This window comes from Osmerus mordax, chromosome 21 (assembly GCF_038355195.1).
Source record: "Osmerus mordax isolate fOsmMor3 chromosome 21, fOsmMor3.pri, whole genome shotgun sequence".
Lineage (NCBI taxonomy): Eukaryota > Metazoa > Chordata > Actinopteri > Osmeriformes > Osmeridae > Osmerus > Osmerus mordax.
This window is the reverse complement of record NC_090070.1, coordinates 7,804,588-7,826,765: the sequence shown is the minus strand read 5'-3', so window position 1 is coordinate 7,826,765 and position 22,178 is coordinate 7,804,588. Positions and strand designations below refer to the sequence as shown.

The window sequence follows — 22,178 nt, the reverse complement described above, 5'->3', positions numbered from 1 at the left end:
CAAGCACTTGATCGATGCTTACGTGAGCGTCCCGGATAAACACACACGAGTATGATATCAAACATCAAAGCCATTCAGGAAGCTACGAGCAAGAGCCTCGACAAAACGCCACCTGGCCTTGGTGAAAGTAGGGGAAACTGTGGCTATTAATAACCACCAAGCCACCTCGGGGGACAAATATGGAACGCTTCTCGTCACATTAGTTCATTGCTTTAGAGATGTGCATTTTTTTTCGTCCGAACATCCATTAGAGCAATAGCCTGTTTACTTGTCTAGATCTGGAAAATAACATGAAGGTTGAGTCGGCTTTCACAGTCATGCATATTATTAGGAGATTAGACGAGAAAGAATTGGTGAAAGTCAAGTGCAAGGACAGAACTGGGACAGGAAGCGACCTCGGCGAGCTCGTATACTCCAAGTAGAGCCACACAGAGACACGCACAAACACACACACACAGTATCACACCCAACTCACACTCACTCTCTTTCTCCCTCTCTTTTGTCAGACTTTCTCTCGCAAAAATACCCAAGATCACGCACATACACACACTCACACAAACACTCCCTCGAAATGGTTCAGCTTATGAGAAGAAATGTGAGGGACTGTGTGACTGCCATGTCTATAGCTCCAGATCTGAGGGCTCCTACAGTTCTCCTTTCTTTGGGAATCAGAAGTGGGCCGAATCTGTATGTGCTCATTTGAGTCCAATAACGAATGTAACAACGGAAGACTGCCAAGAATACTCTCTTAAAGACTGCTAAGGAGTTTCTGGCATAAAAAAATGTATCACTCTTCTAGAGCAAATGCATGCCAACTGTAATTGATGGGGGCAATGATACTATCCACATCTCATAATAAATGTCAATATTTCTCTTTAGAGACTTGTAGCCTACTTTAGCAAAGTAATTCATAAGTAGGTCTTCTAAACATGAAGCAAACAATGATCCACATGCATAAAACATTTGCTGAAGGAGTCTTTTCTCAATGGTCAACAGACTTGTTGCATGAGGCAAGGCCAGGTCCCTCTAGATTCAGAACGCACGAACAACACAGGAAACTTGATGTCTGCAAAAGAGGGTTGGTCCCATGGCAAGTGTTACTGAGTGAGTGAGTGAGTCAGGTAACTACACGGAGCCTCGGCTGCTGTAAATTTGGTTCTTGAATCGAACGGGGAAGTGTTGAACAGAAACCAAATATTTTAGCGTTGAATTTAGGTGGTTTCCTCCTCCGTGGGTTGCTGTTTATAAAAACCTGACCGAACTCGTCTTTTTTAACGGCTCCGTGTTTGAACTAATGTGACGAAGTTTGCATTTCAAGGGCGGTGAGTGTTCAGGTGTTCGTCTGCTATATACTCTCCTGGCGCTGCCTAGGTTGATGTTTTCTGCCACTTCGTTTCACAGCGCAAGCAGAGACATTTTCTGGGACGTTAAATTTGATTTAGGACGGTGAACCGTCTAACGCCACACCATTTTCTTTTATTGAATTGGACCAACATTCAAGTGGCTTTTCTAAGACAGGTAAGTTTCTGCAAAGTTTAAAGTTAAGCATTTTTGTTTTGTACAGAATTTGTCACTTTCTTCTATGCACAAATATATGACGTCCTTCGGTTGACACCTTTTGAGCATTTGCCAACTCATGGCAAAATGTGATACTCAACCTGGCGACAGCAATGCAAGCTGTCGGTTAGCTTGCGTGACCTCTGTAAAGCATTGTCAGAAACCCTGCCCAATTATTTAACCAGGACGTAAATGTTCACCCAAGTCGCAAACTGTATGGTGGGTGGTAGCCTATTGCAGTTTGTGGTGGAGAAAGTGTTTGAGAGGTTGAAGAAATAAACAGCATTAGAAACTTTAATTTAGTCATAGTCATGCATATCTTATATTTACACTCAAACATACAGCGGGCATGGTAGCCTATACAGAGCTGCTGCTGCCACCAAGAACTGCAATACTTCAAACCCACTTATGGCTGAGGTCAGAGCAGATTTAGCTTTGAGAAGCTTGGGGCTTTTGCAGAACTCATCGAAAAACCACAGAGAACTGCTTAGCACACAGAAACACACACACACGCATACGCATGCATGGTGGTTTTCAAGGAGGAAGCACCACATGTGTTCACAACCTTGCCCTTGAAAGCCTTTCAGAAACCTAAAGGGCACCAGAGACCAAGGAGGGAATGCTCTTTATAACAGCCACAAACACATTTTTATTTCTGAAAAGTAGTAATGTACACACTCTTTAGGATCCTAATCCAACGTTTATCAAAGACCAGCCTGAGACCAAACTCACGAAGACCAAACCGTGTAGCAAAGATCTCATCTGTGATTTGACTGTGCTTTGTCCCTCACAGTTGCCTGTGAAATGTATCATGGCATATTGTTAGAAAGAAGTTACGTCTGGTAGTCATTTGCATGAAAGTTTGATTTTGATATGCCTGTGCTGAAATATACGTGAGCGTGTCGGGGAGAGGCACAGAATGTTGGAAGCTCGCTAGAAACGCAAAACTGTAGGGAATTGATGAGTTGTGCAGTTTGATTTTTATCCTGCACTTATCACAGATTCGAGTGTCAAACTGACAACACACGGGGAAGACAAAAAAAGGGAGAGAATGAGGGAGCTACAGAGAAAAATGAAGGAGTGATGATATCTCTCACGGCTGGGTGATGGATGTGCATTCTGCTTGAGGGAAATTCCTCACTGTCACATTGCCCCCAGCACTCTCTCTCTCTCTCTCTCTCTCTCTCTCCTGTACCCTCTCTCTCTCTATCCTGTACCCTCTCTCTCTTTCTGTTTTGGTTTGGTGGGAAACTGACGACGCATATCTGACATTCTCTTTCTGCTTATTTCAACTGCTGACATGCCTCGTAATAGAGATGTAATTGTACAATCCATTTTTTTTCCTCCGCAAGCTACGATTTAGTCCGTGTCAGTGTGTCTGTCACCCCTAATCCTCAGACCACGCCCAGGCCTCAAGGGGTTAAATCCGTCTCGCAGTAGGTAAACTGTCTCCCCCCAGGTCTCCCAGGTGTTTTCCACTGAATCTTTGCGTTATGAGTTTTTACAGGATGCCAGTGTGAAACGCAGATGCTACAGCGGACATGGTGTTTGTGTGTGTGTCCAACACTGGCTGGATGATAGAATCACACATGAAAAGCATGCCAGGGAAATAAAAGTGTCTTCATACACCTTGTCTACAACAAAGAATATCGCAGAGGTATAAATCAAAAGGACCATATTAGACACATAAATAATGGATTATTGGTGTGAAGGTAATGGCCTGGAGAGAGAGAGTGTAAACAAGGAAATAGGCCTATTTACTCAACCCTGCAGCATATATTGCCATTTCACCCAGGTCGTGCCAAGGAAGCTATTGCCTGGAAATGAGCGTTGTCTGCCATAAATCAACGTTGTAACAATGTTGATCTAACCTTAGGTGTCTTTTGTTATCTCACAGCGATAGTGGTTCACGGGAGTGCTCTTTTACCTCTCGTGCAGACTGGAGCCTGCTTCATGAATGAGCTTCTGATCAATTGACATTCCCGTCTTCCCACTGGTTACCATGGTGCCAAACGTTGCCATGGTACTTAGGGCCGGCATGGCGACTTGTCTCAGCCCAACTCTGACTGGTTGAGTTACTGCAGCCGTTCTTTACAAACAATTTCCAGTCGGATCGCGCTGCCCAGAGCATACAAAGTGGATTAGACAGTTTGTCATGACACGACACTGGAGGTAGTTTGACTAGGGTTTGCACTGGGTAACCCTTCATTGCTGCAAGATGCACTCCTAGTGCATGCAGCTGGTGTGAAGTACAAAATCAAAGTCATTTCTTTCAAGGATTGCAGTCTGTGTTTATCACTATTTGCTTGTGTTAACACTTTGTATCCAACCATTCACCTTATGTCCATCCATTCCAAGGTTGAGTTTGAAACATATTGAGCCAGCATTGGCCCACCCACAGCAGTAATTGGTTTTTATTCACCCTTCATTAACTTTTAATTTGTATCCACCTTCAGTTCACCATGGTTGAAATGTGACAGACCTTGGTATGAAGGTCTGATAACCTTCACTTAACATACCGTTACAATCTTGCTCACCCCAGGTAGTATTTGGGACAATTGATCCCAATGATCCTTGTAGGTTGAGATGACCCCTAACTGTCAGAACGACGTTAGCGTTGCTTAAGGGACTAAGGTATCCCATTAAGAACCACCTCATGACCCTGGTCCTACCCTGGTGATGTGATAGGTCTGTTGACCCAGTTCACACTGGATCCCACAGTGATGCACCATGGGAACTATTGGTGCCCTATGACCTGGCCTGAATTAAAGGATCTTGAAATGAGTCAGGCAAATCCCAAACGTATCTGTCCTGCAGACCAGTGACAAAGGTTGTCGGGTAGCTCTACAAGTTAGCATTGAGGCTAACATCTGCTATACTTGTCACCATTGCAGTTCCAGCCTTTTAATAGAATCCCAAAGACAAACAGGGGTGTGCTTCAGTGTATTATCTCATTGTTTCCTCTTCAGTGAGCTGGAATATGAGTGTTTGGCCACTTTGATAATGAGGAATTGGGGAAGGTCAACATTTAGAACATTAGTCTGTTGGAGCTGCAAGGTGACAAGGCATCTCTAGAGATAAGACCACCAAAGTGTTAGCGGTCTTGTATGCATCTTATCTTCTTTCCAATTTGGTTTGAGTTTAGTTTGTAATTTGCTCCTGATAAATCATAATCGGCTATCTGTACGGAATTGTCAATCTGTGCTATCTTAATTGTGACTACAACAAAGTTTACCCAGTGCTATCTTAGCTTTGTGTTAGCAGCATAGCTGCATGCTAGCTTAGCTTAGCGCTATACCCCAAAGCACACCAGCTCCTGGTCTTAACTCAGTGACAGCAGTGAAAATGAACCAAGACCGGATTACACCAGTCCTGCATTCCTCTCCAAACCTGTTTCAGACAGACACACAAACACACTAATCCCTTACACAAACAGATACAGGGAAACGACTGAAGCAAGCCTTTACATGTCACACACATAGAGCAGTGGTTTAACTGCAGCACCCAGACAGTTAGAGTAGAGGTGACTCAGAAAAACTCATTAGAGAAAAGCCGAAAATAGTTTCTAGCCAAAGGAGGTCAATTGACAGAGAAATACAGTATAATGTTTAGGTAGACTTGGTTCCCCCTTAGTGTCTCTGTGGACTGAAACTGATGTATTTTTTTGTATTTCAATACTCAAAATATCTGTCAACTCCAGACAGTGACAAATAGTCTTACTGTATGTTTATGTCAGGAGTAAAAAATGCCTGTGAAAGTCTCCTCTCACAAAGACTTTTTGAACTTTTGACAATTTCAAGTGTGCATTGGAAGTAATATGTGTGTGAGTTTGTGTGAAAGGGAAAGAGTGGGAGAGGGCTGTGTTGGAAGATTTGACAGTGACAGAATGTTTACGCCATGAGACAGCTCACGGAGTCCTGTCAGGACTCGTCAGAACAGGTGTCTCAACCTGGGCCCCTTTCCTAAGATCTTCTCTCTTTGTCTCTCTGGCTTTGTCTTTCTCTTCCTCCAACATTCTTTTTCTCGGCTGTTCACTCCCTCTTTTCTACCTGTTTGCCTGGTCCTTTCTCCAACAATACTCCTTTACTGTCTCTCTCTGTCAGTACTTTGACATCGGAGTTGTCAGTGCATGTTACCTCATGAACTGTGCTTTAACAAGCTCAAGATCTTAACCTTTGACCTTCCCCCCCCCCCCTCTCTCTCTCCTCCCATCCCGCATCTCTTACTAACCCACACCCTAATGGAATTCCTCACACACTCTGAACTCCAGCTCATTGTTTAACACCAGTAAAAATATTAAAATGACCTGATCCTATAGACACACACACACGCCACATGCAGGGGCGGATACACGTACGTTTCCTGAAGAGATAAAAGCCTCAGATCAGATCTGACGGCTCATGCAAGCAAATACCCACGCTAGATACACTAGACAAACAGTCTGCTGACACCCCGACTGTGCCTTGCCCCCTCTAAGACCGTTCCCCAGCATAGATACACTCAGCATCACAAGCTATGCTCGAATGGTTTAGCCCGCTAACTCCCCTTAGGAGTCTACATTGGTACAGGCCAAGTGCAGCCCCCAGGGGTGAGGGATCAGGTAAGCAGTTGGGGGGGAGGAGGGGGGGGGGGGGGGGGCTAACAGAGGGGTGCGTGAACAAGGTGGGTAAAGTGTGTGTGTTAGAGCCGGTCCACCTCAGTATTCCATGACTGCACCAGGGGAGGAAATTGCGGGCAAAGCTGGGTGGAGGCTGAGAAGAGCCCGCCCCTAGTTGAACAGAGCCGCTATTGTGTGCGTGCGCGCGTGCGTGCGCGAGCGTGTGTTTTATGTGCATAGAGAGCACATTGATCTACCTCTTCATACATCTCCAGAATATAGAGAAGAATGAGTAATATAGTCCGATTGGTATAGCCCCCTGGCTGACCCTTTCATTAAAGGGCTTATCATCAGCATAACTTAAAAGCTGGATATACAGTCTGAAGTCTGGGAGCAGCAGCTGATATGTCTGCATTTTGACATATTGTTCAGTGTGCGTGCGTGTGTGTGTGTGTGTGAAAGTCTGCATGTGTGTTCGTCATGTATCAATGTGGTAAGGTAGTGACAAATAAGTGTGGTTATAATGATGGGTGGTTTACTTAAAATATCCCTCCACACACTTCCTGTCTGTGAAGCAGTGATGGTGGAATTACACACACACACAAACACACGCGCACGATGTTCATAGGATTGCTGTGTTTTCATTCCCTTGACCTGCACTGTCGCTCAAAAGAGACTTGGCTGTGTGCTGTTGAACCACCAGCCAAACACCACAAATTCCTCCCCCACAAGCGCATGCTTTACATACACTATACACACGGGTGCCCACTGTGTGTACCCACGTGCACCTCAACACGTACACACTTGTGTCACCTACACACACACACCTTACGGTACTGTAACTCACATATGTGTACACACACATTTACCACTGTGCCTTTTTTCGATTTTTTTTGCTGTATCTAACCCAACAGCACAATCGTCTCTTATAGTTGACTGTGACTGTTTTTGCGTAGAGAAAGTGAAAATCAATGGCTGTAAAAGGAAGGGAAAAAAAGAATTGCTCCTCAAGGCTACAGCGATAACCTATCCCAACGTCCTTTACACACTGAGCTCTTTCCAGGAGTGCCTTTTTTTTTACGATTGGTGGGCTGCCAATTCCCGGTCACTGCTTCCTTATCAGCAGCCAATGACGACAACCTGGGGCATGTGAGGTCAGAGGCCAGGGTCGTTGTGATTGGCCGTCTGGCCTGCGAGCGTCTGGACAGCCGAGTGTGCTGTCATCCTGTTCCCTGGTTTGTTGTGGACCTTGGGACACTGCCACTGTGTCGTACTGGGGGCTTCCTTTAAGTCTCTCTGACTTCCTCTGGTGTTGATGCAGTAAAGGCTTTTATGCAGATTATCTTCCACACACATACTCTCACTAACTCTTTCACGCACTCACTCGCTCAGACACACACACACCATATAATTGCCCCCCCCCCCCAGACTTCCAAGACTCATTCTAAAAGATCAGTCGCTATGACAACCAGCCCAAATCTCGACTCTGAAGTAAATTCATTGTCCAACCAAAGATGAAGCCTACTGCATCACCGTGGATGTGGCTACTCCTGGGTTAGCCTAACCTCTCTATGCACTGCCGTTGCTTGTGTAACTCTCGTTTACAAAGCATAGGTTAGGTTGTTGATAAGAGAGCTGGGGTCAGCAGACAACCTTGGTGCCAGTCTCTGCATAGTTCCTTGTAATCTTCCATGTAAATGGCAGTTCAGTGGCCACTTCAGGTGCACACAGGCTAGCGAACTAGTGTGTGTGTGTGTGTGTGGGTGGGGTCACTGCATATTTGTCATGTGCAGTACATGTCTGTATAAATGATGTGTATATTCAATGCGTGGGTGTGCGTTTCATTGTGGAGAAGACAGAATCCGACTGGTCTCATCCGCCTGAGCGAAGACAAACGGAGCTGAAACATCCGAAGAGCTGTGAAGTCGTGTTGCCGTCGGCCATGGCGGGTTCACTGCGTCAGGGTGTGCACGGCTGACCGGCACAGTGTCAACCTGGAAAAAACACCGGAAAGACAAAAGCCTTTTAAGAGGCATTCTGATGTCCCTGTGTGGACCTAATCACCTCCAGGTCTGAGGTCTTGGCTGTTCATTGATTTTCACAAGACTTGATACTGGCGTGGGTTAAGCTTGGACATCCAGCATTGTAGAGCCGTTGTGTGTATGTCTTTGAGAGTTTTTATTGGATTTTTTACACACATTACACTGTTTCTGTAACTTTGGTGTTCTTTGTGAGAGCCTCATAATGACTTTGTTTGTGTGTGTAAGCACAGCACACCTGGGCTTCTGATTAGTCATGTCCCTGGTGTGTGTGTGTTTGTTTTTATGGGACAGTCATTGGCGGCAGCTCTTCATCAATATTTCCAAACTGTCATACATAATGAAACATGTTATATTTCAAATGCCCCTCCCCTCACTCGATATCCCCTTGCTAGAATTCTTCCATCTGTTCTAACGCTAGGCTAGCAGAAACCATACAGCCTGCAGGACTCCCCACAGGGCAAATATACATTCTTTCGCACCAAGGCGCTAGCAGTGTTTACTCTGAAGTCGTGCCAACTGTTAGCTACCTAGAGCTAGCCACCGTGGGGCCATGGTGGGGGAGTAAGAGAAACACCATCGCCTAACCATGATGTGGGAAAGTACGTGCTGTCCCTACATTACACACACACACATACTTTGTCACATCATCCATTCCCCCCACGCACAAACACCTACGCAGAAAGTGCGCTTACAATTTACACAAACAGCCATTGCCTCAGTGAATCCTTTTCTATCCTGTCGTCAGACTAGCGATGGTACTGTCTGTGAGCGAGTCCTCATGTGTAATTAGGAACTTGAACCAAACTGAGAAGCTCCCATGAAAATAAACTCTAGTGAGAGTGTAGGTTGTTAGTTGGGCAACATGGCCTGCTGTGTGAGGGTCAAAGAGTGGTTACCGTGGTGACAGACGTGGGGGGGGGGGGGGTGGGGGGGAGGCGTTGAGGTCTCGGGTGTCCAGTGAAAGGGGGGGGCGGAACGTGAACACATGACTGGTCATAGTCCTAGACAACGCTGTCTGTTTCCCCAGACCGTAGATCTCTCTGTCATCCTCATTCTTTTTGTGTCTCCCTTCCCTTTCTCTCTCTCTCTCTGATTCTCTCTCTCCGATTCTCTCCTTCTTTCTTTGACTCGACTAACTCGCTCTGACTTTCTGACTCTCACGTCTGACTCTTCCCATCTCCCTCTTGTGTCCCTCCCCCCCCCCCCTTTTTTCCTTCATTCACTCCATTATCAGTATCTCCTGTGCATCCTGTCTAATTATCGGGGGATATGTGTGAGTATGTGTATCTTCGGGGACCTCTACAATGCTCCTGATCAAAGCTTGTTTGTTTATTTCCACCCTGCTATTTTGGGCCTCATCACCCCAGCAAGCCAACTCCCCACAGAACCTTATAAGCTCACATAACACCCTATTAACTGTGATTGCTCCATATTCTTAAGAATGGCCCTTATGAGCTACCATAGGCTCTGAGAAGCTACCATACTCCCGATAAACATCCAAAGATAAAAGACATCACCGTTCTTTATCAACTACCATAGTTCTCTCTAAGCTTATATATCCCCTCTATAAGCTCCCATGGTTCCATATAGCCTAGCTCTCTATAAACTAACGTAGCTTTCCCAGTCCTTGGAAAGTACTCGATCTCTACACTGGTCTCAGGTTGTCGAGGTCTTCACTTGTCAGAGATCTAAGAAGGTGCACTTTGAAGAAAGACTTGGTTAGTGGGGGGGGGGGGGGGGGGGGGGGGTTGTTACAATGAGCAGTAGTTTTCCATATTCTTTCCCTCTGTCTTCGAGACTACAATATTCTCTTTCTTCCGTCGCTGGTCTCTCCGTGGTCCATCTCTCTAGGGAAAAGGAAAGCATCAGGTGCCTCTTTCCAGAAAGTTACCCTCAGGGTCTAGGGAGACCCATGGATATAACGGAGCTTTTGACTGTCTAGATCCTTTCCCTTAAATTGTTGCCTAACTGACGGGAAGGTCCTTTTAACTCATGAGGGGAATGAACTTTTAAAAGGAACTAGTGTCGAGAATAGATGTGGTGTTACTCTCCTAATTAACTGTCCCCAGTTCAAACCTCAAACTTCAACTGACTAGGAGGTTTTTGTGTGAGACCGTTTCCCCATCTGTCCAAGACAAACTCATGGTTAACACAGAGCACACATCTGAGCATGGTCGAGGCTCTGTCGAGGTTGTTTGTTCAGAATGTCGCGTGTTTCACTCCCTCGGGTGTGCGCATACACACACACACACACACACACACACAAGCAAATATAGTCCCAAGTGTCAGCTATGAGGGAAAACAAATATTTCAGTTCTGTAATGTGTGTGGGGATGCCTGGGGAAGTGTCACAAGGGAAGCCAATGAACAAATACGGCATCTAACTACAAAGGCAGAAATCTTTGTGTGACTGGCTCAATTATCTCTAAATTTGCCAGGTGTGTTGTTCCCAACAACGTGCTATGTAGCGTGTGATGTTCTTGAGATGATTGGTTTTTAAGATAGAAATGTAAATGCGTTTGCCCACCATGTTTAGCTGCACCAAGCTATGGAGCACTCCAGTACGGTATCCTTCCTCGCGAAAAGGATACTGTCCGAGGCCCGTTCCGTTTGTCAGTAACCAAAGTATTTCATTCACACCAGCACTGCGCTCGTGAAATGAAAACGGTCATTTGATGGGACTGTCGGGGTGAAAGGAATAAGAAACATTTACATTTAACGACCGTGCGCAGATGAATCTTGGCTTTGTGGCTGTGACCTCTCAAGACGACCTCCTCACCTCTGACCTTTAACCTTTGTTGCTTTTGTCACAGACCGAGGATGGATGAGACGGACAAGTACCAACAGAGGCTGCAGGCGATTGCTGTGAGTTTAACACAGACACGCACACACGCACACACCATGAAAAGGAAGCTCTGCACCCTGTCCGGTCTACGGCTGCTGAATAATTTACCCAGGGTGCAGTGTGGCGAGCAGCCAGGGCCTCCCTCAGCCCAGTAAAACAACACCGCTCCGTTCCCATGGAGACCGGTGACTCAGGACCTAGTGTGGCGTAGCTCCTCGTGTCCATGGCGATATTGCCCTGTGGCAGGTGTGTGACCGGGTGTTCCTTTTTCCTCTTGTCTCTCTCCTTATTTCTCCCTCCTACCTCTCCTCGCCTCTCTCGCTACCTCTCTCTCTCTCGCTACCTCTCTCTCTTGCTACCCCTCTCTCTCTCTCTCTCTTTCTCCTTTCTCCTCTCTCTCTTTCTGGCTCTCAGGAGAAGCGACGTCTGCAAGAGGAGGAGGAGAGGGCTAAGAGGGAGATGGAGGAAGAAAAATTGAGGCTGCAGCAACTCAAGGTCTGACCTACACACACACACACACCAACACACGCGTACGCACACACGCGCATGCACGTTACATAAACTCCCTCACCAAGTCTCGATCACACGTCGAAGTGAAGAACATTCACACGTTCTCTGTTCTCTGCCCAAATGAACTCACGTCTATCGTAATAGGCCGCCGAGGAGCCAGGAGCTAACTTCCAAATTGCATGCCAAGTAACACAAAAAACTCTCTCACACACACACACACACACCCTTCCTGGATCTGTCAGTGCCTCTGGCAGGGTTGAAGGCGGGCCTTCCTGAGCCGAGATCAGTTTTATGTGTGTGTTTACGTGCGTGTGCCCCTGCGCTGGACTGAGCTATTGTTCACACTCACTTCCCTGCCTGGCCTTCCCGCCTTCCTCCTCTACCTTGGAACTGTGGCCCAGGGCACATTCCTGGAGAGAGGGAACGAGGGAGAGCGTGTGTGTGCGCGCGCGTGCGTGCGCATTCCCCCGCCAACTTTGTGTGTTTGCATCCACACTTGTACAGTGAGTGACTGTGTGACCCATCTCGTACCTAGTGTACACATCCGTTCTCCCTCTCTCTCTCTCCCCCCCTGCAGATAATGTCCCAATAAACACTTTCAGATGCGCTCTGCTCAAGGCTAACCCACTGTACATGCTACATACCACAGATTCCATACTGAGCAAACCAGCGCCAACCGCTAGCCGCTAACGTGAAAAAAAAACAACAACCTCCCTCTCCCCTAAAACGCCTCCATCTTCCCCTCTCTCTCCACCAGCCCTGGACAATTCCTGCTCTGTCTGCCTCTCTGAATGTTTACCTCCCCCTCTCTCACTCTGCCTCTCACCGACTCGCTCTAAACTTCCTAGGAGGTCAAGAGAAGTATACTTGTCCATATAAACTCTTTCTGTCTAAGCGCTGGCTGAAGTGCTGCACCACCAATGCTGAGAGGCTTCGAGCCCTCAGTCGACGCAAGCTTAATTAGACAAGCTTCTAATGAGGCCAGAGCAGTGTCTCTTGTTTATGTCTTCATTCAAACCATTCTAGATGTCGGTCTGCTGCTGTCTGAGGGGTGCTCTTCGAGTGCACTTGAGAGATCTTTCTCTGCCCCCGGTATCCCTCTGCGACACGCACGCACGCACCAACACGAGGACGCACGCACACACATGCTCACCTTTTGAAGCCCCTCTCTCCGATCACGGCTGTGTGATACTTAGTTTGGGGTAGGGGGGGTTTCGACGCGCTAAGCGTTCCAGGAAGGAAGTGCTCGCTGCAGACTTCCTGTCAGGGCGGGCTCATCACCTCCAGCTGGGGGGGGGGGAAGAGAGAGGGAGACAAAGGGAGAGAGAGTTTAAGTGGGAGAAGGAGCGGAGGAAGGAGAGAGGAAGGGGAGACAGGTGGTGAAATACTCAGACAGACAGAGAGAGAGACACAGAGAGACACAGAGAGAGACACAGAGAGAGACACAGAGAGAGACACAGAGAGAGACACAGAGAGAGACACAGAGAGACACAGAGAGACACAGAGAGACACAGAGAGACACAGAGAGACACAGAGAGACAGACAGACAGAGAGACAGACAGAGAGACAGAGAGAGAGACAGAGAGAGAGACAGAGAGAGAGACAGAGAGAGAGACAGAGAGAGAGACAGAGAGAGAGACAGAGAGAGAGACAGAGAGAGAGACAGAGAGAGAGACAGAGAGAGAGACAGAGACAGAGACAGAGACAGAGAGAGAGACAGAGACAGAGAGAGAGACAGACACAGAGAGAGAGACAGACACAGAGAGAGAGACAGACACAGAGAGAGAGACAGACACAGAGAGAGAGACAGACACAGAGAGAGAGACAGACACAGAGAGAGAGACAGACACAGAGAGAGAGACACAGAGAGAGAGACACACAGAGAGAGACACACAGAGAGAGACAGACACAGAGAGAGAGACAGACACAGAGAGAGAGACAGACACAGAGAGAGAGACAGACACAGAGAGAGAGACAGACACAGAGAGAGAGACAGACACAGAGAGAGAGACAGACACAGAGAGAGAGACAGACACAGAGAGAGAGACAGACACAGAGAGAGAGACACAGAGAGAGAGACAGACACAGAGAGAGAGACAGACACAGAGAGAGAGACAGACACAGAGAGAGAGACAGACACAGAGAGAGAGACAGACACAGAGAGAGAGACAGACACAGAGAGAGAGACACACAGAGAGAGACAGACACAGAGAGAGAGACAGACACAGAGAGAGAGACAGACACAGAGAGAGAGACAGACACAGAGAGAGAGACAGACACAGAGAGAGAGACAGACACAGAGAGAGAGACAGACACAGAGAGAGAGACAGACACAGAGAGAGAGACAGACACAGAGAGAGAGAGACAGACACAGAGAGAGAGAGACAGACACAGAGAGAGAGACAGACACAGAGAGAGAGACAGACACAGAGAGAGAGACAGACACAGAGAGAGAGACAGACACAGAGAGAGAGACAGACACAGAGAGAGAGACAGACACAGAGAGAGAGACAGACACAGAGAGAGAGACAGACACAGAGAGAGAGACAGACACAGAGAGAGAGACAGACACAGAGAGAGAGACAGACACAGAGAGAGAGACTGGGCTGAAGGGATGAAGGGTTTTCATTGAAAGTGCCAGCGTGGGAGGATGAGACCCTTGTTAGCCCTGGGTAGGAGGAAGCCCTGGGTAGGAGGAAGCCCTGGGTAGGAGGAAGCCCTGGGTAGGATGAAGCCCTGGGTAGGATGAAGCCCTGGGTAGGAGGAAGCCCTGGGTAGGAGGAAGCCCTGGGTAGGAGGAAGCCCTGGGTAGGAGGAAGCCCTGGGTAGGAGGAAGCCCTGGGTAGGATGAAGCCCTGGGTAGGATGAAGCCCTGGGTAGGATGAAGCCCTGGGTAGGAGGAAGCCCTGGGTAGGAGGAAGCCCTGGGTAGGAGGAAGCCCTGGGTAGGAGGAAGCCCTGGGTAGGAGGAAGCCCTGGGTAGGAGGAAGCCCTGGGTAGGAGGAAGCCCTGGGTAGGAGGAAGCCCTGGGTAGGAGGAAGCCCTGGGTAGGAGGAAGCCCTGGGTAGGAGGAAGCCCTGGGTAGGAGGAAGCCCTGGGTAGGAGGAAGCCCTGGGTAGGAGGAAGCCCTGGGTAGGAGGAAGCCCTGGGTAGGAGGAAGCCCTGGGTAGGAGGAAGCCCTGGGTAGGAGGAAGCCCTGGGTAGGTAGTGATGAAGTGATATTTAAAGGTGTATGGGGTTTGTGAAGAGCGAAGAAACAAAGGGCAACAGTTGTGCTAGCTGATTGGACGGGGAGCCGAAAAGGTCACGCCCACCCGCTGGCACATAATAGAATGTGAGATTGCGCACACGTCTGTCATTACCTCCGTTTGTCTGCCTCTGTCTCCCTGTGCTCTTCTAGGGGTTGTGACTCATGACAGGATGATTCACATTCACATTTTTTTGGGTTGCATTCTCCAACTATGTCTCTCTCTCTCATGTTCTCCCTATTTCTCCTTGTATATCCATTCATTCATCTTTCCTTCCTTCCTCCCCCCCCTCCCCCCAACTCCAGAGGAAGTCTCTCAGGGACCAGTGGCTGATGGAGGGACCCCCCCAGTCCCCCACCTCCCCAGACAGCCAGGCCCCCCTCTCCCCCCTCTGGGGCTCCCAGGCCAAGGAGATAGAGCAACGCATAGACAAGTAGGAACACGCACACACACACTGTCTGCCTCACACGACAGAATTGTCGTCATACTTACTTATTTGTGTTCCTACATAGACCAGAGACGCAGTGATACTCCAGATTCATTGTAATGATAGATCATAATATGTGCTTGCATTTGTGCCTGTGTGTGTATCAGGTTGCAGACAGAGAGTCAGCGGCTGGCAGAGAAGGAAGAGAAGATCAAGGAGCAGATGGAGGATGGCCAAACGGTGTGTGAGACCCCCCCACACACACACATACACACACACACACACACACACGCCACACATTCAGAGGAGTCGCAGCACAAGTGCAACAAGCAGGTCCATCATGTTCCATTAAGCTAATTTCTCCCACAAGTCATGAGTCATGAATAATGTATCATCTCCTTAATGTAGCTTTGATGTAGCCTCTCTCCTTCAAACGGAGGGAAGTTTCCTCCAAAGAATCCTGCGAGCCGCTCACCAAAACAATGTGCATCACCTCACATACTCTCAAGTTATTGTTCAACCTCGAGGCGCCTTTAGAGTTTTCCACTAAACAAGGACGAATCCTTTTTGAGGCTGGCGCTGTGATATTCCTTCGTTTTTCTTCATCGTACCCTTGTTTTTGGAGGTTGTTGTTACATTACATTACATACATTTAGTCATTTAGCAGACGCTCTTATCCAGAGCGACTTACAGCAAGTACAGGGACGTTCCCCCCCGAGGCAAATAGGGTGAAGTGCCTTAACAAAGGTCACAACGTAATTTTCACGGCCGGCAATCGAACCGGCAAACTTCTAATTAATAGCCCGACTCCCTAACCGCTCAGCCATCTGACCCCCCATTTGTTGGAGCCTCTCTGATCACGAGAGCCCAGAGCCTTGGAGAAAGAGAAGCGAGGGTTGGGATAGTCTACGCTGCAGTGATGGAGCGCATTTGCTTGGTTCTGTTGACAGTAGTTAGTGCCACTTTATAGGCACACGCTAGGCATCTTTAGATATTTGGTTCTAAATACTAAATACGGAATTGTTGCCGACAGTGGTGCAATTGAATGGATCAGTTGTCTTTGTCATGAACTGAGGTGTGTTTGATTTGCCTCCCAGCTGGCCCCTATAGGACTAGTCCAGTGTTTTGGCTGCATTGTATGACCCAAGTCAGGTGCACCCATTCATTGACAGTTTTAGCAGATGGCCACGGTCAGCCTCCAGGTGTTGTGGCTTCAGCTCACCTGCGCCACCTTGTGGGCTGTAGAAAAAGCCTCGACGCAAGTCAACGTAACCTCAAGTCTTTCTAATCCTTCTCCTGTGAACTGCTCTGTGAATCATTTTCTATATGTAAAAAAATATATTACTATTCTTAAAAGAACTTCTTGGAGTGGGTATGGACTTGGTATGGAACCAGACTGAGGAACTCTGGGAATGTGGGAGGAGTTTGTTGTGTCTGGGTGCAGTTCAGTCTAACCCCTCCCCTTTCTCTCCCCTCCTCCAATAGGAAGCAGCGGCTGTAGCGGAGTGCGTTGCAGGTGGGTGCCACCTGTCCTTCCTTAGTAACGGGGGTTGTCGGCTGGCATCGACCACCTGTTGGCAACAGCTGCCTCCCAGCAGTGCTGCATTTAGTTAATTGGGACATCTGTGTGTGTGTTGGTGTTATTAGTTTGACTCTTTGATCGGGGCCGAGTTCATCTGTGTTCTACTGGGTAAATGTTCTTTTTCTGTGGTTTTCTGGTGTAGGCTTGGTTGACAATGTGTTCTCCACTTGCCCCTGACTTGAGAAAGATCTGTCTCTTTTTTCATGCTGTTTCTCTCTCTCTTGTTCTGTCTCTTTCATACTCCTCCTCTCTCTCTACATACAGTATTTCAGTTTGGGAAGGTCTTGTTGTACAAAGTTGCATTAAGGGGAAGTCTTTAGGTATTCAGTATTAAAATATTTTCTCTCTCTGCTGCCACTCTATACAGAGGCAGTCCAGGTGACGGTTGTGGAGAACGGGCAGGTGCAAGTCGAGGCAGCATCAGTCGAGGCAGCATCAGTCGAGGCAGCATCAGGCGAGGCAGCATCAGGCGAGGCAGCATCAGGCGAGGCAGCATCAGGCGAGGCAGCATCAGGCGAGGCAGCATCAGGCGAGGCAGCATCAGGCGAGGCAGCATCAGGCGAGGCAGCATCAAGCGAGGCAGCATCAGGTGAGCAAACATGCCCCACCTCATTTCAGTATTCATATTCCCTCTGCAGTACTCCTCAAAGAACCGTTGATTATTGGTTTTGTATTCTCTGTGCACAAAAACACTGTGTTTAAGACGTCCCATTAGCACTTGAAAGGAGAGCAGCAGGCTCCGTGTCACTGAAGGTTCATACATGCTCTGGTGAATATTCATACCTGCTAATTAGACAGCGTGCATATGCATTTATGCTAATAGTCTAAGGGCCCATACTTTAACATGAATTGCTTCTTTGGAGGGCAAAGAGTGCATAAGACGAGGTAAGGTGAAGCTATTCATGAGGTCATAGCTGAGGTTATCGAGACTCAAGTTTGTATCTTAAGAGAGCCGTCAGTCGAGCAACACTTTGTCCATGACTAAGTGTGTCATCTTTTTCAAGAGAATCATAGATTTTTTGCCCCCTGCAGATTTGTGTACACTATCTTTAAAAACAAAATATTTTCTTGCTGTCCAGATTTTTTTAAACCATAATATAAAGTAATATAACTGTTACCATTACTGTTATCAGTGTTGGAGGTGGCGGAGGAGGGCGTGGTAAAGAATCCAGGCCCGCTATTGGAGGGAGCGACTGCCTTGACCAATGGCAGAGGGGAGGGGGAGGGCCAAGCAGCCCTCAACCCCTCGGGCGAGGAGGGGAGTCCCAGCACCAATGGTCTGGTCGCCAACGGTGCAGACGGCGCCGTCACCATGACGTTCCTGGGCTACTCGGAGGCGGAACCTGAACAGGATCCTCTGAACGGCGGGGAGGAGGACGAGGGGATAATTATGATGCGGGCGGAACGAGTGATCGTTACGGATGAGAGCGACGAGGCGCCAGAAGGCCTTTCACCCCCCGACGGGGCGCCGCAGAGCAGCTCCCAATCCGCAGAGGAAGGAGCTGGAGAGACTGAGGTGGTGGAACCCGAGTCTGTTCCGGAACCTTCCGCAGAGCGAGAGAAAGTAGAGGAAGAGAAGGAAGGGGGGGCGGAAGAAGGAGGGACTACTGTAGAGGCAGAAACGCCTGAGGCGGCTGACGGAGAAGTAGAAATGGGTGGAGAGGGAGAGGCGAAAGAAGTGCAGAAATCGATGGATGCGGCGGCCACACCTGAGCTGCAGTCCCCCGCCAACGCCCTAGATGGCGCTGTAGCTGATATTCCTGTCTCCTCTGATACCCAGCCTGCTCTTGCCCACACCTCTAGTCCCGATGCCGAAGAAGTGGCTGCCAAGACGGAGGGAGAGAACCAGGGGGACCAGGGGGGAGAGGCAGTCCCAGCTGCCCAGGCTGAGGTCACCCTCACGGGGCAGGAGTTCCAGGAGGTGTCCCTTGCAGAGCCCCGGACTGAGGCCGGGTCTGTGGAGCAGGAGCCCTTGCTGTCTGCCTCCAAGGCCCCCCAGACCCAGGCGGGGGCCCAGGCGGCCATGGCATCCCCTCCAGAGACTCTTGCCTTGAGCAGGGCGCAGGAAGGGGAATCCCCGAAACGCAAAACCTGCCAGTGTTGCTCCGTTATGTAAATGTGATTTATTTCTCCGTCTCTTTCTCTTTCTTTCCCCCTCCCTCTCGAGTCTCTATATCACTCTTTTACTTTTGTGCTTTCACTCGGTCTCCCTTCTTCCCCCCCCCCCCCTTTTTAAACACGTGCGAATTGTTTGTTTCCTTTCTCGACCTTCCTCCACCCCTCCTCTAACCCGTCGTGTGTTATTAAAACCGTGCGAGAAAAGGGCCGCGTCTCTAACACTGTGAAGGGTGAAGGATGGAGGAGTACTAATGTGCCTTCCAAGCTCCACACCCAAAACTCCATCTTCCCCCCCCGCCCTCAGACACCTGTCCTGCCCCCCCCCCCCACACACACACACACACACACACACACACACACACACACACACACACACACACACACACACACACACACACACACACACACACACACCCACAAACCCTACACAGCATTTTACCAGGCCGCTTACAATGCTGTTCTCCACCGAGAGTGACCAAAGATATCTGTGGCCTTCTTACTGTACACAAGGAATGTGTTGAACCAGCTTCTGTTCTCATGCTCTTTCCTAATTCCGAAATCGAATCTAATGGAGTGCTATACATGCAAACTTGTCTGTCAACAGGTTACTATGATACGGGCGGCTTCAGTTTAATGTTAATCAAGTTGTTCAGTTGTATCGTTTTGATATGAATTCATGTAGGTCCATGCACTAAACATTTTTATCCAATTGTTCTGCTCATTTTGTGGCGAAAAGTACCATGGTGGACATAACCAAGGAAGAAATGCCTGTTTTATTTTTTGATGTATTTGCTTGGCCTTTTGCTCTACTTGAATAATACCCACCATTCTACCATATTGCGTTTTGTCCATTCTAACTTTAAAGATGACGTTTATTTTTAACAGCTAATGGCTAGATTCAAGCTGTGTTTTTCTTTTATCAAATGTATTTTCCCATAGTTTTAAGGATATGCACAGCTCTTTTGAGATTGCTGTGGGCATGTATGTATATAGCCATCATGAATTTGGGGGGAAGGGAGGGGGGGATTGTATAGAAGGTATTTTTCAAATGTGTTGACATGAGTCATATGGTTTAATGATTAAACTGGAACCTTATTTGCTGTTGTACGAATGTTCTTTTGAGCTGAAAAGGACGCTTTAGTATTACCACACTCGTACACTCCTCCACATGTTCAAACACATCTGTGTGCTCTGGTGGAACTAAACAGTCGGTGAAATGTGTGTTTTTTCTACCCCAAAATCAAAGTAATAAAGTAATAAGTAGTAAACCAAATCAATACTTTCCCTCACGTACTTTTGATTCTGAAACAGCAACACCCAGAATGCGTTATGAAGCTCAGGTAAGTCAAGTAAAATCCCTTTACTCACCCTCTCTTTATGTCTGGCCGCGCCTCTCACTATGGAACCGGCAGGAATCAAGCGCGTCTCCCCTGGAGTTCTTAGTCGAGCCTACCACTTTAGGGGCCACCCAATCAAAAAAAAAAAGAAAGGGTCTACACAATAGCTAATCAGAAAATAGCACTATTGTATCTGGGTAAGATTTAACGCAACAACCGATGGGGAAAAAAAGCATATCCTGGAATTGTTCACGTGATTCTGCTACAACGTCTTGCGAAAGTTTCGTTCACCTACAGAGGAAACCACTGGAGCTCGAGCATCACTTTTAGTAAGTCATGATCTCCTGTTTTAATGTTACAACTAATTCACAACTTGTTTGACACAAACGATGACAACTTAAAAACTGTTTCCCAGATAATTAGCATCAGTTTTTCATGAGTGTCTGTAACTTAACCAACAGTTTTACAGCCTGTTCACTGACAACACCTGCTCAGAACAAGTAGTCTAGGCAGTGGCGATTTTAGACCCTTTTTTAGGGGTGGCAAAGCACCCCTAAATTTAATCTCAGCACCCCTAAAAATAATAATAATTAAAAAGTTCATGAAGAAAGGGACATCCTTAGTTTTTTCATTCATTCAATATTTTGCATAATAATACATAAACGTATGAATTGTTATCCAGTGAAATTAGGGATTTATTTACAGGCATGCAAACTCCTCACCCTTTTGAAACCAAAATGGGTAACCTACGTGCTTCGTGGCCGTGGCCAACACAGTATTTTACCCGTGCTTCCCAACTTTACAACTGTCTGGAACCAATGCTATACAAAAAATGTCTTTATGGTTAAAATAACATGAATTTGTTTACAAGAGCACAGATTCTACATAGATCTAGCCTCTTAATTTTGCTCTGCACCAGATTCATGCATTTAACTTTAAAATGTAATACATTTTCTTCCGGGGGAGCATGCCAAACCGAACAACCAGCACCACCCAATGATCTCAGGCCTCCTGTCTCTCTGCCTCCCCCCCAGTCTGAGGGGCTTCGGTTGGGCTCGTCTCTGGACAGAGCTCCTTCTCTGGGTCCATCACCACCGGAGCAGGGAGACCCAGGCACCGCAGTTGGGCCTTGTACTTCTCCATCACCTCCGCCCCCACCTCCCGCTTCCGACTCAGCAGGTACATGCCCAGAGAGACCCTCCTGCTGGACACCACATCCCGACTCATCACCACGCAGTCCGGACAGGAAGCCACGCCCAGGAAGTCCCCGGTGAGGTTGAAGCGTCCCCCCGTCAAGAACGTGAAGGCGCCTCTGGTCGCTATGGAGATGTTAAACGGAAAGTAGTCGCACATGTTCATGAAGCGTTCTATTTGGGTGTAGGAAGCTGTGTTGTTGGTGGTGGAGGTGTCGTTTTGGGCGGAGGGGGTGAAGGACATGGTGATGCTTTCCACGGTCTTGAGGGCTTGTTGGTTCGATTCCCGGCTGTGTCAAATGACGTTGTGTCCTTGGGCAAGGCACTTCACCCTACTTGCCTCAGGGGGAATGTCCCTGTACTTACTGTAAGTCGCTCTGGATAAGAGCGTCTGCTAAATGACTAAAATGTAAAATGTAAATGTAAATCCACCCACCAAAAAAAAGTGCAGTTTGTCTCTGGAGCCTCTCTTATCTGGGAAATAATAATCATTCAGGAGTCGAAGAAGCCATTTGACGTAGATACCTTTTCATCTTCCTCCACATCCAACATAACGAGAGAGGGTGAGTAAAGGGATTCGACTTGACTTACCTGAGCTTCTTAACGCATTCTGGGTGTTGCTGTTTCAGAAGCAAAAGTATGTCAGGGAAAGTAGAGATTTGGTTTACTGTTGGGGCAGTGAGTGTGGTAATACTGTAGTGTCCTTTTCACAACAGCAAATAA

At 47.8% G+C, this 22,178-nt stretch overlaps 1 protein-coding gene across 3 annotated transcripts; it reads left to right on the top strand.

The window, feature by feature from the left end:
• Positions 1-1,134: 1,134 nt before the first annotated feature.
• On the top strand, positions 1,135-19,266 carry palm3 (paralemmin 3). Of its 3 annotated transcripts, none has more exons than XM_067259560.1 (9): positions 1,135-1,322; positions 1,402-1,518; positions 11,010-11,061; positions 11,456-11,536; positions 15,104-15,231; positions 15,393-15,465; positions 16,711-16,741; positions 17,175-17,366; positions 17,941-19,266. In XM_067259560.1, the coding sequence occupies exons 3-9, from the start codon at positions 11,017-11,019 to the stop codon at positions 18,921-18,923; spliced, it is 1,533 nt and encodes a 510-aa protein (XP_067115661.1). In that variant the 5' UTR covers positions 1,135-1,322; positions 1,402-1,518; positions 11,010-11,016; the 3' UTR covers positions 18,924-19,266. The 3 variants fall into 3 exon arrangements, with proteins under 3 accessions (XP_067115661.1, XP_067115662.1, XP_067115660.1); XM_067259561.1 differs by having other exon boundaries at positions 1,135-1,518; positions 17,175-17,221; positions 17,267-17,366; XM_067259559.1 differs by having other exon boundaries at positions 1,135-1,518.
• Positions 19,267-22,178: the final 2,912 nt, after the last annotated feature.